The 16,311-nt window shown below is 48.8% G+C and overlaps 2 protein-coding genes across 10 annotated transcripts in view; one reads left to right on the forward strand and one right to left on the reverse strand.

The window, feature by feature from the left end:
• Mocs1 (molybdenum cofactor synthesis 1) overlaps window positions 1–6,750 on the forward strand; it is a 31,047-nt gene extending 24,297 nt beyond the window's left edge. For 2 of the 5 annotated variants that reach the window (XM_020158981.2, XM_020158982.2), the window contains 4 exons: window positions 198–310; window positions 434–544; window positions 2,699–2,819; window positions 5,226–6,750. In XM_020158981.2, the coding sequence (XP_020014570.2) occupies window positions 198–310; window positions 434–544; window positions 2,699–2,819; window positions 5,226–5,968 (1,088 nt within the window). In that variant the 3' untranslated portion in view covers window positions 5,969–6,750. Of the gene's footprint in view, window positions 1–197; window positions 311–433; window positions 545–2,698; window positions 2,820–3,345; window positions 3,409–5,225 lie in introns of all 5 variants that reach the window. The other 3 variants (XM_074082261.1, XM_074082260.1, XM_074082259.1) reach the window with 3 other exon arrangements.
• Window positions 6,751–7,363: 613 nt separating this feature from the next.
• The window catches only part of Daam2 (dishevelled associated activator of morphogenesis 2), a 105,019-nt gene continuing 96,071 nt past the window's right edge, over window positions 7,364–16,311 (reverse strand). For all 5 annotated transcript variants that reach the window (XM_074082257.1, XM_020158986.2, XM_074082258.1 and 2 more), the window contains 6 exons: window positions 15,173–15,341; window positions 14,860–14,967; window positions 13,583–13,643; window positions 11,889–12,020; window positions 10,619–10,789; window positions 7,364–10,305 (listed from right to left, as the gene is read on the reverse strand). In XM_074082257.1, the coding sequence (XP_073938358.1) occupies window positions 10,084–10,305; window positions 10,619–10,789; window positions 11,889–12,020; window positions 13,583–13,643; window positions 14,860–14,967; window positions 15,173–15,341 (863 nt within the window). In that variant the 3' untranslated portion in view covers window positions 7,364–10,083. The remainder of the gene's footprint in view (window positions 10,306–10,618; window positions 10,790–11,888; window positions 12,021–13,582; window positions 13,644–14,859; window positions 14,968–15,172; window positions 15,342–16,311) is intronic.

Raw genomic sequence — 16,311 nt, forward strand, 5'->3', positions numbered from 1 at the left:
GGAAGCTGGGTCTGGGGGCTATATGTGATGGGTGAGGTTGGGTGCAACTAGATACTGCTGGTCTCAGTGATGGTGGGAGGGTCCTGGATGGGCAACAAGACATTCTCAAAGTTGAGTGTGGGTGTGATTTGATCCATCTGGCAAGGACCCTTTCAACCGTCATTCAAAGTTTCCTGTGCCACCCCAACAAAATACAGGCAACAAGTGGAACTTCAAGAAGATGGTTAGCTACAAGGAGATGCTAGATGCCATCCAGCAGCAGTGGCCGGAGCTGGAGAAGGTGCCAGAGGAAGAGTCTAGCACTGCCAAGGTTAGGGAGCAGGAGTGTGAGGCCAGGAAACAATCCTGGCTGCAGTGAGGTCAGAGTGCGGCAATGGGGATGGCCAGCTTAACCAGGGCCATTGTGACCTGTCCACTGCCCTTCTCCCTCTAGGTCTTTAAAATCCCTGGCTTCCAAGGCCAGGTCAGCTTCATCACATCCATGTCTGAGCATTTCTGTGGGACCTGCAACCGACTGCGAATCACAGCTGATGGGAACCTCAAGGTGAGTGTCCCTTGCCGCCCAGCGTTCTCATCTTACCTCTCACCAGAGCTCCCTGATTGGAGGGGAGATTAGCAGGGCCCAGGTATGGTTGGTGCAATAGTGTCAGATTCTGGGGGATCATGCGGGCAGCAGGAGAGAATGAACTGTGTCCCCTCTGGCACTGTCACCCTGGTTCCTTCCTTCCTTTTGGGGAGCCATGAAGTGGCTTCTGGTTTATTGGGAACCTGTTTCCAGCACTCAGTGCTAGCAGAGGGGAGGGCTTGAAGGAGCTATGTGTGCTTTGTCTCACCCTAGTTGGCCCCTTCCACCAGGCTAAGGGCTCAGCTCTGAATCCATCATACGTAAGTATGTCTAATAAACATGTTTCATGTGCTCAGCCTTGTGGGGAAGAGGGCCCATTCCCTTTAAGGCCATTAAAAACCCATTGGTAGGTTAAAAGAGGTGATGTGTGGAAGCATGTGATCCTTAGCCAGATACATGGGTAGGCAGGCAGTGAGGGTTGGTGGGCTTTGAGAAAGAGCACTTGGACATCCAGGAGCCTTTAGGAATGGTGGAGTTTGGGGCTCCGGTCATACTGTAGAGGGCTTTCATTCAGGACATGCCCTGTTGACAGAAGGGAGCTATGCAAGAAGGAGACATGATCCCTGTCCATGCTGGATTTAAGGATAGGAAGACTAATTAGGTGTAGTCAGTGATGCTCCAAATGTATAAGACTACGAGGTAAAGATGAGTGAGAAGAATCAAAGAGCTTGGTGGTGTGCATGCAGAGGGGAAGGAGAAGGTGTCAAGATGGCAGCTGGGTCTTGGGACCTGTTGATGACTGGTAAGGGGTTGAGTTTAGATGCATCCAGTTTGACTTCCAAAAGGAACCATCCGTGGGTTCTTAACAAGGTTGAAGATTTTTATGGACTGGAGACAAAACATTGAGTAGGACTGCAGGTGGTGTCCACATTAGTCAGGGTCCCAGCAGGAAGTGCAAGAAGGGTTTCTGAAGAGAAAGTAAGGAAGAGGTTATTTATAGTGTATAGGATTAAGGGAACCAATAAGGAGCACCGAGGCACTCTGATGAGTAGCATCAAGCAGCTGTTCCCACCAAGGTTGGAAGGGGAGGAAGTGATGTCACTGAGTCCCAGTGAGGGTTGCAGCCTTGGAGGAGAGGCCAGCTGGTTGGGATGAAAACTGTGCAGGGAAGCAGCCACTGCCAGAAATGTCAAAGCAGGAAAGAAAGATCTCAGTCCTTTTTCCCATCTGATCTCCTCCCAGGCAGAAGCCAACTAGAGAGGAGCCCACAAGATAGAATCCACAGATGGAGTGTTGTAGTGTCAGAGAAGGCAGAGAATGGAACCTGGGGCCTAATGGAGGTGGTAATAGGCGTACCCAGAATAGTAAAGTAGTTACGCCCCATGGCTGATATTTCCTTGGTGTCTGCTCCAGCAATCTCTGCCCTCCTTGTCCTGTCAAACATTCTTCTGTCTCTGTCCACAATTCCTTGTACAGAGCTTGCACATAGTAGGTGTTTTTTATGGATAGTAAGTGTCTTTTTTTCCTATGGAGGAAAAAAAAACCTCTTATGGAGTGTCTCTGACCATCCATGGAACCCAGCCTCTCACAGAAGCTGAGAAGCATTGAGTCAAGTTTAAACGATGACAAGGTGTCACCTCCACTAGTCTTCAACAGTTCAGCTACCAAGCAGGGATCACAGACTCCAATAGGGGCAGGCAGGTGATGTCCACAAGTGAAGGGACCAGGAGAGGGCTGAGTGAAAATGGAATGTCTATGCTACATCTGCAGACCTCAGGATTCCAACTGATTGGACTCCTCTTCTATGTTGACATTCCATCAAATGTCTCAGAAGGTATAGAGCTGGATTTTTTTTTTTTTTGCACAGTCTCTGTTGGCATCTGTTTAACTTTTCCAAGTACACTGTACATACTGAAGGGAGTATGAATAAGTTAGACACAGGCCTTGGGAAGTCCTTCTAGCCTCTCTGGCTAGAAGAGTACCTTCTGTACCTCATGGTGCAGGATCCTTCTGTAGGAGGCCTAGACACTAATTCTCAGCTCAGGGGCACTCAAAGGATGGGGCTAGCTGCTCAGAAGCTGGGAGATGAAGGCTTAGGGATGAAGAAGGCATTCTATCCTCACTGCCATGCAGGTCTGCCTCTTTGGGAACTCTGAGGTATCTCTGCGGGACCACCTGCGGGCAGGGGCCTCCGAAGAGAAGCTGCTGAGCATCATTGGGGATGCCGTGGGCAGGAAGAAGCGAGAGCACGCAGGTAAGGGCTGGGTGGGAGGGCCAGGATTGATAGTGAGTGGGCAGTTGATAATGGGTGGAAGCTCCAGAGTATGGGGTGAAAGGAAAAAGACTAGGAGGAAGCTGGTGGGTCTGTCATTCATGCTACCACTCACTCCTGTTGGAGCTCTGGACTTGGGATGCGGTGATGGTTCTCCTTTGGGGAAATTAACATAGCAGGGGTTGTACAGGAGGACCCTGAATTTCTCTTGGGCTGTTTTATTGGCTTAAGAGAGGGGTGTCCCTGCCCCTCTATATTCCCACACATTGCCTTTTGGAGAGAGGGCAGGGCTCTGGGTGCCCCCAGACTAATCTTTGTGCTCCATCCTGGGTGACTGTGCAGTGGTGCATGTGGTGGCTTTTGTCAGGGTGTGTACAGCTGAGCACATGTGCACAGGGGGCTGTTGGGCCACTTTCACCCACCCATGTGTTTCAGTGAACTTTCCTCTCCACCCTCTCTCCTCCCCCTTCCCTGCTTCCCTTACCTCCCCATCTTTCCCTTAACCCAGGCATGTTCAATATTGCTCAGATGAAGAACCGGCCCATGGTCCACATCGGTGGGTGACCCATCAGTACGTAATCACTCACCCTTGTCATTTGGGGGTCCTCTGAGGGTGGGATCCTTGCTATAAGGCACCCCAACTCCTGCATCTCATACTGATGCTCATTCTTGTTTTTATTCTACTCTTCTTTCATCTTTTCTTACCCCTTCAATCCTTTACTGTTTCTTCTTTTCCCTGTCCACGGCTCCCCTCACTCTACGTGCCACAGAAATGACTGTTTTTTCCCATCAGAACCAGGATGTGTGTTGGGAAGGGGTGTCTCCAGACTTAATAATCACTGAGCTAGCTGTTCCCTGAAAATGGAGCTCCTAGTTAAATCAGAGACCTTCTCCTCAGCTCTGGAATCTCCCAGCTGGGACACAATTACAGGCGACCTTTCCTTTCTGCAGTATGGAGTGTCTGGATCACTGGTCCCTGACAGTTAATGGGTTGTTAGCATCTGGGCCAGGTACAACAAAACTTGAGGCAGCCAGCTAACGTTGCTTACTGTTGCAGGGAGGAGATGGCCAGGATCTCAACTTCCCAATTCCTTAAGTGTAGGAAATGTACATGCACAGGATGCGTCTGGTGAACATAGGATGTGGCACATGAAAACACCTCTTTGAAAAGCTGTGTGTAGTCTACTCTGGAGAATTGGGCTGGTCCATGAGGAGCAAGAGGACAGCTGCTCCTCTGCATAGTGCCCCTGGGTCACTCCCAAATCTGGGCCCCCTAATTTGTACCACTAGAGAAAGCACTGAGCAAAATTGGGGGAAAGGGTTTTTTTCTCCAGATGTTGGAACAGAGTGAGCCCAGTCACCCACAGGAAAGCAGGCTGGACTGGGCCAGAGAGATCCCAAGGACCACCGCAGTATACTAGCCACCCAGAGCAGGAGAGGCAACTATCCACAGGGAAGCACCCATCTAGAAACAATTCTGTCATCTCCCTTCTCCCCACACCTCCAGGACTGTTGTCCTTTGTTGGATCTTGACCTGTCTGCTGCACCATCAAGGCAAGAATTGGGCGATGCCTTGATGGCCTCCTAGGAGACTTTATCTCTGATATTGACAAGACTGGGGCTTAGAATGTGATGAAATTTGGAAGTTGGGAGACCATTTGCTTCCTAAGGAATTTCAGTACTCGGGGGTGTAGTTACTACAACAGTCTGTTTCCATAAAACAAGAGTTGCCTGACACAGGGCCTCTGACTTCCCTGTACATATGGAGCATTTGGAGGATCATGTTATTTCAGATTCTGATTTGGGAGGACCAGGTAAGATGGGGCTCTGGATCACCCTTTGAGTCTGCAAAGTTCCCAAGGCTCCCTGGCCCATTGGATACAGCCTGTCACTTTGTGCAAGACACTTGGCAGACATTATTTAAGTAGATGAAGTATATTATTTAATATCTGGTCTGTCAACTAAATGGTTCATATTAACTCTCTATAGAGAGTGTAAGGATGAAAAGAACTATAATTGATCATTTAAGGTGGGACCTAGCTATAGTTTAAAGAAAATGAAGACACATCAGAGGTCATTTGATCCAGGCTTTAGCCTTCAGAACTTAGGTGTTTCTTCCAAAGTTTGTGTGAGAAGGGGAACCTAAGGGGGGTTCTGTACCTCATTGCCTGACACCCAGAAACTGGTGAAGGGTAGAAAACTTGAATTGTGGGGAAATTCTCTTTTTTCTTTTGTTTCATCTCACTATGCTTTTTGTTCTTTATTCTTCTTTTCCCAGTGTGAAAAAGAAAACTTATGATGGAATAGGGAGATGGTTAGGGAGAAGAGGTGGGGAACTGGATTATCTTTTGTGCTTAGTCTGTCTTCTCTCTCCTTCTTGTCTTCCAGGGTTAATTTTGGTGCTCCAAGATTCCCTACCAGCCAATCCAAGCATTTCCTCCTGGAACCTCCACTGTGTGCTGGGTCTGGGATCCAGAGTGAGTTTCTCCACCCAGATGGCAACTTTGTGGAGAATCCCCCAGACTTCTCTTGCTCAGCAGTGGCTGGGGTCTGGCTCCCCTCAAAGACACTATTGCTCCCACATAGACACTGACCCAAAGTGCCTTAGGTCAGGGTCCCGGGTTCCTGCTGCCCCTTCACAACCCTGCTCAACCTCAGACCAACTAACTCATGTGGACTCAGAAGGACAGGCAGCTATGGTAGATGTGGGCCAGAAGCCAGACACAGACCGGGTAGCTGTGGCCTCAGCTGTGGTCTTTCTGGGGCCTGTGGCCTTCAAGCTTGTCCAGCAGAACCAGCTAAAGAAGGGAGATGCACTGGTGGTGGCCCAGCTGGCTGGAATCCAGGCGGCCAAGCTGACCAGCCAGCTGATTCCTCTGTGTCACCATGTGGCCCTGAACCACATCCAGGTACAGCTGGAGCTGGACAGCACACGTCATGCTGTGGTGATACGGACATCCTGCCTAGCTCGGGGCCCCACTGGGGTGGAGATGGAGGCACTGACGTCAGCTGCTGTGGCTGCCCTCACTCTGTATGACATGTGTAAAGCCATCAGTAGGGACATCGTGGTGGGGGAGATTAAGCTCATCAGCAAGACTGGAGGACAGCGGGGGGACTTCCACCGGGCATAGAGCTCCTGCCCTGGCTCACTCACCAGTTGGTCAGGTCTCCCAGCAAGATGCAATTTGGGCCAAGGGAAAGATGTCAAGTTCCTTTAATCTTGGTCACTATTTACCTTCACCAGAAGGAACCCGAGGTCATCCCACTCCTTTGCTGCAGGATGTTTTATAATAACCCATAAGGCTTCCCTTATACTACAGGTCTTGAACCTTCCAGGACTCTGAGGTAAATGGAGGAGTTGCAAAAAGCAATACTAGATACCCAGAAAATCATATCATGTTACTTAAGAACTGTTACAGACAACCAGCTTCAGGCAGCCCAGCCTACAAGTCTACTTCTCATTTTGGGTTCTCTCTTCTCCCACTTCCCTGGGGAGAGAATAAGGGCTCATTAAGCTGAAGAGAACCCACTTTGGGGAGGGAAAAGCACAAGCTTGCATAAAGAATGTATCACACCTTCTCTCCAGCAACTTTGCCTCCCAGTTTGTGAAGCCACAACCCTGCCCTGATTAAGAAGCCACTCATTACCCTCTGGCCTGCTCCTTATGTTTAGCAGGCTTTTGGCATAACAATTGCACTGATCTGCCAGATCCCCTGCCTCCACCAGTCCCTCCCCTTAAACAGGACACATGCTGGTGGCTCTAGCCCTAAGGATTCCTGCTGACCACTTATCTCACACCTGGTCCTGCTCACTGTCAGTCTACCTACACCTCTTTAGCACATATCAGGGAAAGAAGAGAACTGAAGACTGCCTTCACCTGTAATAAAGTATACAAATAAAGTCACAACGCCAACTTTGGAGGTTCAAGAATGAGGACTATCTGTGGGGAGGGCACCAGGCTGCTACAATTTCATTCTCACCCCTCAATCTCATCCCAAGACCCACTCCCCAGGGGAAGAAGAGAGGGAGACCCTGGAAAAGCAACTGGTAGATTCTGTATATACTTCCCTCCCTCTTGGAGCATGTCGAATGGAGTGGGAGGTATAAAAATGTACCCTAAGGTGAATTTGTCTGGTGGGAGGTCCTTAGCACCTTGTGTCACCAGCTATTGGAGATTAGGTGAGTGAAACAGAAGTTCCTGGGTTCCAGTTCTAAACACTGGTTTGGCTGGGTTCTCTAGTGTGACTGAATTTCTTTGGGTTGTTCCTTGTTTCCTCAGTGGTGTCCCTGGCCTGTCTATGTTGAGGTGTGCTAGCAAATGTCTAATAACCAGCTCTCTGGAAAATGGTGATTTTGTGTTATAAATACTCCCAATTCAAGCTATTCCTTTATCACCTGGCTTGCAAAATTTCTGAAAATTTAACAATTGGCTCTCATAGAGCTGGCTCCAGCATACCACAGACCATACCCACTCCCCAGTCTACCCCAAATCTCTTCAGGAAAAGAAACACAATTTTCTAGCAGGATGGGTGGGGATGGTATGGATTTAATATTTTTTAGTATTACAATATATTCTTATAAAAAGGTGCAGGTAAAAAGAACACTGCAGATTTTGTACATAGCCTCATTTGTCATCTGAGACAGCTGGTGAAGCAGCCTTGGCATGAAGGTTAGTAGAGGTCTCTGGTAGAGAGCAGGGGAGATGGTTGCAACTCCCCAGTTGTTGGCAATGGAAATGGGGAGAGCCTGCTCCAGACCCTTCCCATCCACCTGGAGAATTTTCTCCCCTGATCCCCTAAATATCCATCATGGGAGGAGTGCTTCTGCTGAGAAGGTTGCATTAGATTGACTATTAATTTTACATTGAACATAAAATCAGCTAGAAAAAAATGGGCCCACAAATGGCAGGAGGGGTGAAAAGGCACCAGCAAAAGCAAGTCCAAGAACCACAATAATAAGCTTAATCATTTAACATCAAGGACCAGCTCAGTCACCCGCATTGGGCACCAGCCCCTTCTTGCTGAGTTGACAGTGATGGTCCATGGTCCAAGGCACTGCTGGAATCTGGCTACAATGGCACCTAGCACCAGAGCCACTGACCAGATCTAGGAAATAATAAATAAAGAAAAAAATCTTTTGGGGTGAGAAGGCTGGGCTCTGGAACAATGCATGTGTCCTCTGTAAACAGTTAAACCAAACTTGCTTTTCTGAGGATCCAATGTATCTTGAACAGCTTCCATAGTCCTCATCTTTCCTGGTACATTTCCAGTCTTCCATAGTAGGTGGCAATGCCAGGATCTGGCATGGTGGACATAAGTTGAGCCCTCCCCTGTTCCCTGTCCTTTGTATGTTAGGCTGATTCAGCCCAGGCCACCTGGGAGATGATCCCCCGTCTTCCCCTTCACCCCATAGCCTGCTTTTTGCAGTTGGGGTTCTTAGTGTGCAGATGGATATAACAAAGCTCTCTGCAGCTGCTCTTCCTAGAAGCCTTCATCTTGTCCTCACCTGGGTACCAGGATGGCCTCTTCACACCTGTGCTGGCCAGGTTTGCACTTGCTCAGATCCCTCCCACCAGAACACACATGCCTGCCCCCTCGAACCAGTGCACATACTGGGCTCACTAACCCTGTGTTTTACCTCCCACATAGCTACTATGGTCTTACCCCAGAAATGTGATGAAGGGAAAAGGGAAAATAGCTGAAGAATAAGTGCAGCCCACTGGCAATAACCCTGTGCCAAGGGATTAGATGAGGAGATGAGAAATGTAAAGGAAGGGGAGGAGTAGTTGATGGGGAAGGTCACAGAAGTTAAAGGATGGGACTGTATTGAAACTAAGAGCCTTCATGGGGTTGACCTTACCTCCCCCATTTAGAACATTATTCTAGATACAGCAGTCCTACCCCTCCCCCCACAAATGACAGCTCAAAATGGGCAAAATGGAAGGTAGAAGTGAACAGGAGGGAAAGAATGGGCCCTTGCAAGCCTGACTAAAGAACCAGAGTGCCAGAGGTGAGGGTGAGAAACTCCCCTCTGTCTTCCTCCCAGGACCCCTTTAGCCAGAGCCTGCCCCAAGAAAGTCAGCCCTCCTCCTCCACCCCCATCCTCCCAGCATCCCTTGCCTGCTTTTTCTCTCTGGTCCCCAGTTTGAATGCAGAGGGCAGGCTGGCCCCCAGGAACAATTCCCCAGGGCCAGCCTCTGCCAGTGCATATGGTTCCAAGTGGTCTGCAGAATGGAGAGCAGGAGGTCACTGTGGCTTCTGCCTTGGGGCAGGTGTTAGAGGAAGAGGGTTCTGAGTGAGTAATATTAAATGTAGGCAGGGAGCTCCTGGGAGCAGCTAGGCGTTCAAGTGATGCCCTCTAGTGAGGGGCTACTGGGAACTCTAGGCGACAAATGTGTAGGGCCACTGCCTTACATCCTGGGAGAGGGGGTTGCTACAAGTCCCCTATGCCTGAGTATGAGGCGTGGTGATGGAGCAGATCTTTCTTGAACCACCTTCTTTTCCATATTCACCCAGTACCTGGTAGTTAGCTGAAATCCTAGGAACTCAAGGGTGAATTTCAGGATTGTTGATTGGCAGGTGGGATGGAGATGAGGCAAGGGAAGGAAGGAGAGGCACAGAACTTGCTCTGCGGGTAACAGGCACTGCTACTCTGTCCTGGTGGTTTTGGTCCTGCGTCATCCTCACAACATGTTTTTCTGGAACACACCAGAGCTGATCTGGCTAGAATCCATAATGCCTGTCTGTTTCCATCCAAGAGGAAAGTTTGCCTCCAGATCAATGTTCCACTGAGTCTCCTCGTCAGGGATGGAAGCCTAGATTCCCTCCTCCTGGCTCTTGGCCTCTCCTCCTCCCCATCACTTCCCACTGCTCGAGAGCTTGGGACAAGGCCCATGGACCTCTCGGTCAAGATCTGCAACAGCTCTGCACCAACATGTGAGTGCCTGGTGTGGGGGACAGGATCCCCTCAGCCTGGAGTTACCTGGCCAGAGGCCAGGTCCTGCCAAGTATGTCCAAGCCAACCTCAGAATGACCCCTTCAGGCCTGGAAATAGAACGCGAAGAGAAGGTGAGAGGTGTCCCTTAAGGTAAGTGTGGGGAGACACCTGGTCTAGCCACACACAGCCCTGAGGACCCAGCCTAGGGCTCCAAACCCAGCACCAAATTATTTAAGTCACTGCCTCTTCTACTCAGTCCCCTGGCCATTGCATCCCTGTCTCCTGGCCTTTTGCATGGCCAGTTACCAGGTCAATAATTTAGTCTGTTTATTGCCCGCTCACGGGTGGCCTCTGGGGCCTGGCTCCCTGATCTCTTGCGACTGCGTTTGAGCTTGCTTAAGTCTTTGTCGAAAACTTCCCCGGAGCGCAGGGCCGAAACCAAGTCGTCAAACTCGCCTCCCTCCTCCAGTGCGCTGCCCGCCAGGACCTTCCGTTGTCGCTGCCACCGCTCGCGCTCCCGCTGCTCCTTTAGCTGAAGATGGGGTGGGAAGCTAGGGCCTTCTCAAGGACACAGGCAGGAGCACCCACTGTGCTCTGTGCCTGCAGACACCCTCCCAGCTGGGAATCACCCCAACACTGGGCCATGGTGCTTCATCAGCAAGGGGCCCACTGTGCTCCTTCCCAGAACACCCCAACCTGCCCGCGTCACAGGCAGAGAACTGTTTCTGTCTCCTGGGGATGACATTGGCTGCCAGAGTGTGCCCCAGTCCCTGTTCTCTCACATACCCCAAGAAGCATCCCACTCTGACCTGCCTCTCCTTCATCCTGCCCCAGGCCAGCCTCACCATGGTTTCCATGCGTGTCCGCCGCTCCTCCTCCTCCTTCTTCCGTCTCATGGCCTCCAGATCCTGCCGGGCCTCCAAGAAGGCCTGCAGGAAGGTGTCAAAGATGCCAAAGAATTCATCCGGCTGCATCTTGCTCTCCTGTTCCCCGAAGTGTGTTAGTGCCTTGGCGAACTGTGCAGGGAACAGGTTGATTGAGTCATCAAGCATGGTGGGGCCAGTCCTTCAGTTAGCTGGCTTCCAACCAGAGCAGAGCCCAGTCCTAGGCTAGGGATTGCTGGCATGGGGGTGGGCAGGACTGGTAGAGCAGCAAGGCCCCATTATCCCAGGGTAGGGACAAAGGTAAAGAAGCCTTGGGGCTGACTCCAAGGTGGGGAAGTGGCTTTGGACTGGCTGACAGTCTACCTTGTAGCCACCTCTGAATCTGTTACATTATAGGTGTGGGATCAGGTGATATAGACCTTGGGAAGCCCTTTCTATGGTCAGGAACTGCCTGGTCAAGATGCAAAAGATCCTCAGGAGTCATCTAGTCATTAGGTTGCTTATTTAACTCCTCTGAGCTTCAACTTCCTCGTCGGCAAAATGGGGATAAACTTCATAGGATTATTGTGGGAGTCAAATGAGTTGGTAGATGTAAAGGGCTAGCTATTTATGTGTGCCAGGCATTGTGGTGACTTTTATGAGAGCTGTCCCCTCTAATTCAACCCACATGACATTGTCTAAGAAAGACATCACTACTCAAAGTGTGCTCTTTGGATCAACAGCCTGTGCATCTTCTGGAAATTTGTTAGAAATGCTCATCTACAGCTCTACCCAGAACTCCTGAGTAAGAGTCCACATGTTTAAAAGACCCTCAAGTGTGGAGCTCATATGCATGAGTAGCAGACAGCCACAGCCACCACATCCAAAGCTGAGCTGAAGAGTCAGGATTCTCACCAAGTTCTGTCATTTTCAGCTGGACAATCTCAGACAAGTTACTTAATGTCTGGTTGTCTTTGTTCACATCTGTTGGATTATAAACTTCCAGCAAAACCATAAGGTAGGTGGTAAGACAAATCATCATAAAACTTAATGTGGTACCCACCACCTGAGGCACCTTATCTGGTAGGAGCAAGGAAAACATTTCTCCTCAAATCGCTGTGGCTCTGAGGTTGTTCCTCCCGGGTTGTCTGGTAGTAATGAGTGAAGAAGCCACACCTACACAAGGCTGAGTTGAGGAGAGGGAGGTCAGGGTCAGACTGGGGATCACAGAGGTAGACTGGGACCCCCATACCTTATCCCTGGCCTCGTTTAGCTGGTCTTCCAGCTCTGAGAAGCTGAAGCTGGACACTGTGATGAAGTCACTCATGACGGGAACAAACTTGTCATTAGGCTCCCGCACCTGGCGTCTCTGGTATTCCAGCTCCTAAGTAGGGAGAGTAAAGTGTTGCTTAGACAGACGCAGGCTGAGTGTCAGGACCACAGAGGTCACCACTGGCCCCCTCTTATCACTCACAGGACAATGAGTCTGTCTTTGGAAGAGAAAACACCCAAATTCACAGTCCTAAGGGTGACAAAGACTATGAGAGTTATCCAGCAGTCCACCTGCCTATGTCCTTCCCTTACCCACCACTGTCATTTAGTCTCTGGGGCCTTGCTCCCAGAAGTGTGGTCAAGGGCCAGTAGCAGCACCTGTGGCATCTTACAAAATGCAGACTGGGGCCCAACCCAGGCCCAGTGGAGCAAAGTGTGCATTTTGACACCACCCCCATGTGATCAGTGTGCAGATTAAACAGGTACTTTTCTAAAGCTACCAGCTGATGAACATGCTGCTGGGCCATGGGCCACACTTTGAGTAGCACACTGCAGAACTATTAAATTGGAAATGTGGAAATCACTCTCTCTCTTCCACCCTGTGGTGGCCACAAGAATTTCTGTGTCATACTTAAACTCAACATGAGTCCATTCTCCCCTTACCCTGCCCTCTCTTCACAGTGAGGATAGGAAAGATCTCTGGTTTCTAGGTGTGAAGTGAAAAGAGTTGAGGACACCACCCCGCTCTAATACTGAGCCAGACTAGGCTAGAAGTCATCAGAGCAGGAATGGGCAGAAACAGAGACCTAGAGACCTGGTAGTTAAGTTTGAATGTTTGTGTCCCCAAAATTCCTAACCTGTAAGGTGAAGGTTTTAGGTCATGAGGGCAGAGATTTCATGAATAGGATTAGTGCCCTTATAAAAGACACCCAGGGTTCAAGCCCCAGTATCGCCAAAAAAAAAAAAAAAAAGAGAGAGAGAGAGAGCCAAGGATGTTTGTGTATGCTTTCCACTATATGAAGACACAATGAGAAGGTATAATTTATGAGGAACAGGCCCTCACCGGACACTGAATCTGCTGGTACCTCGACCTTGGACTTCCCAGTCTATAGAACAGTGAGAAATAAATCTCTTATTTCTAAGCCACTCAGTTAATTGATATATTATAGCAGCTTGAAGGGATTAATACACCTGAGTCTCCAGTAACAAGTCAGCCCTTGCATCCCCCATTTGCCCAGGAAAGAGTGGAAAAGACATATGGAAGGACCTTCTGGGAACGGCAGTCCCCACTGCCCCACTTGTGTGCCACCTCCCCTGGCCAGCTTCTAGCCTTCACATCCACTAGAATCAAATTTAAGTGTGCAGCAGACTCAGAGTGCATTCCACCCACAGCCATGTGATGCCATGGGTTCGATGATGTAGAAACAGACTCAGATGGATGTCCCCTCTTTGAGTGTCTAAATTTAAAATCCAAACAATCCAGCCACTCTTTCCTGAGGGCTATGCCCACTGTACCAGTTGTTCTAACACGCGATCAGGAGCCTTGGGTCACAGAAATGCATCAGATAGTATTCTGCTGTTGGGGGTACACCACCATATCCAGCGATGGCAGTGTGAGCAGCTTCTCCTCTGATGGCCTCCCCACAAACACAGCAGACCTAACTATGTACTCACCACCTCCACAGCTCGTAGGCCTTTCTTGAGGTTGCCCACCTCCTTCTCTAGCTCTGCTAGGCTGTAGGGAGACAGGAAAGGCAAAGAGAATATCAGCTCAACATGAGAAATGGATGCTGGTTCAGGGAGAGGGCAGCTTGAAGTATGATGGCCTGGGGATCAATAGAACTGGGTCCAGTCCTACTTAGGCTACTGATGCATGGTAACCCTGATAAATCACATCCTTCCATGCCTGCCACTGCTTCTATAACATATGGGGTGAAAGTTCTGTTCCATAGAGCCTTAAAGATCAGAAATGTAATGTTACATAGTTCAGGTTTCTCACCTGATCTCTGTCTTAGATTTATTTATTTTTACGACCAGCATATAATGTTTATCAGCCCTTAACAGGGTATTGTGATTTGAATGTGTCCCCCCACTCCCCACATTGATGTATGGAAAACTTAATCCTCAAATGCAAATTTGGAGGACAGGTCTTTGGGAAATAATTAGAATCAGATGAGGTCATGAGGGTAGAGCTCCTGTGATGGCATTTGTGGCTTTCACTTGCCCTGTCCTGCCCTGTGAAACCTTCTGTCATGATATGAGGCACCAAATCCCGAGCAGATCCTCACACCATGCTCTTGAACTTCCAATCCTCCAGAATCATGAGCCAAATAAGCTCCTATTTTTTGAATACATTACCCAGTCTCTGGTATTCTGTTATAGCAACAGAAAATGAACTTAGACACAGGGTATCTTATGTGCAGTACCATGTGCCACATGCTAGCCACTGACTGCATTTCTGTGTCTAATGGAGGTGGCTTCTCTCAGTGCATGTGTTCAGGCCTAAGCGCTGTAGCACATCTTGTCGGTACCCCACCCACTACGGTGCATGGCCCTCACTCTTCTAACTGGTGTGCATTTATTATGGGTTGGCCCCCTCTGCCTGTACCCATAGCCCCTTAGCCAATGACTGACAGGATACTGAATGACTGCCCCAGGACTCTCATCCCTTGGGTGGGATCACCAGAGAGAGTATTCTACACTCGCTCCTATTTACCCACAGTGATAATATTCCTGTTAATGGCATTCTTTTTTACATGGCTCACTTCTCTACTCCTCTACTTGATGTTTTCTGGAAGCACCTCTGAAATAAGAACTTGAAAGCCAACTGCCTTTGTTTGGTTCTTCCAAAAGCATGCCCTGAGACACTGCTCATTCCTAGAGGCCCCAAACAAGGAAAGTCAGAGAGTGTGTGATCGTGGGGAGAAGGAAGTCTGGAAGGGACCCCTTACTTGACTTTGGCAGCTTCTGGAAGATGCTGCAGCTCCGAAGGCATGTTCAAGATGTCAGGAAAGTGCTTCTCCAGGATCATGATCAGATAATGGAGCAGAGAGATGTTTCTGTGGATGACAGCCAAGTCAGGGGTAAGGGGCTGAGGAAAACAGGGAATGAGGGCCAGGAGGAGTGGAGTGGAGTGAGCAAGAGTGGAGTGGTAAAGAAAACAGGCAAGGAGTCTTGAGAAGAGAAATAGAGGAGAGAGAAAAGAGGGAGGGAAGAAGTCAGAGTGGGGAGAGATGGAAGCTGGGGAAGCAGATGGGTCCCCACCTGTCAATGCTAGACTTCGTGTCAACAATCTTGTTGAGGCTGGCCACCCGGAACCCGTAGGCGCCCCCACGCTGCCCTTTGTTCATGAAGTTACCGACGGCCAGGACCACCTCCAGCATCTGCTTTAGACGCTTGCTGAGGGTCAGCTCTCGGGAGGCCAGGAGGATGGCTGAGAGAGGAGGGATAGGTCAGAGCCCTACACAGTGTGCTACAGGGCAGCTGGTCCCCTTACACCTTGGAAAGATGACACCATAACGTTCAAGAAGGACCTACTGAGTGTTTCCAACTCTCAGGTAGCAGAGAACTTACCCACTCTCTGCAAGCCCCTCCACTTCTCATCCCCACACCCCACTTCCAGGGAAACAGACCAACTCACCAGAGGCCAAGCCCCCAGACAGCCCTTTCTCAGAAAGTGCCAACTCTTCCTAAGAATGTGTTTGAAAATATCTTGTCTTGCACATAAAGATCATCATATTCTTTCTATGAATATGCATCTGCTATTCTAGACCCAGTCTTAAAATTTTTACTTTCTGCAGCTTACATATTATAGGGTATGTCTGCTTATTTTGAAAGTCTGTATTTTACTGACTTTTTGGGAAAGAAAACAAATCCACTGATAAAATTATAACACATTAGCAAATGTAATATTCCTGTATTACTTTTGTTCCATAAAGTAACAGCGTTCTTTATAGTTGATGATGTCTTAGATTTGGTAAAATAACTTACTTGACATTCTGCTGAATATCATTTGTAAAATGTTTTCAACTTTTGGGCTTTTCAACTGTTTCCCTCCAATGGTTAAATGATAAATTTGTTTGAACTATAAACTGAAGCCAACAGTAACCAAAAGCTCAGTGTTTCATTCTGACATTCCTTAGCAATTATGTATTTATGATGAATTTCAGAAATGAAACATCAACACTGGCTACTGGTTAAAGAATATGCTTTTGAATATTAAAAGTGGTGATAAGAAGACTAAGCCATCCTATGGTCTTTGGCTTATGCCAAACTGAAAATTCCTTAAGATCTGCTTATGAAGACAAAAGGAAAACTCAACACTAAGAGTTTCCAGAAAACTTCAAAGGCAGTTAAAATTGAGTAACTATGAAAAAGAAGTTGGAAAAATGAGAAATAAGTGA

Source organism: Castor canadensis, chromosome 8 (assembly GCF_047511655.1).
Source record: "Castor canadensis chromosome 8, mCasCan1.hap1v2, whole genome shotgun sequence".
Classification (NCBI taxonomy): Eukaryota; Metazoa; Chordata; class Mammalia; order Rodentia; family Castoridae; genus Castor; species Castor canadensis.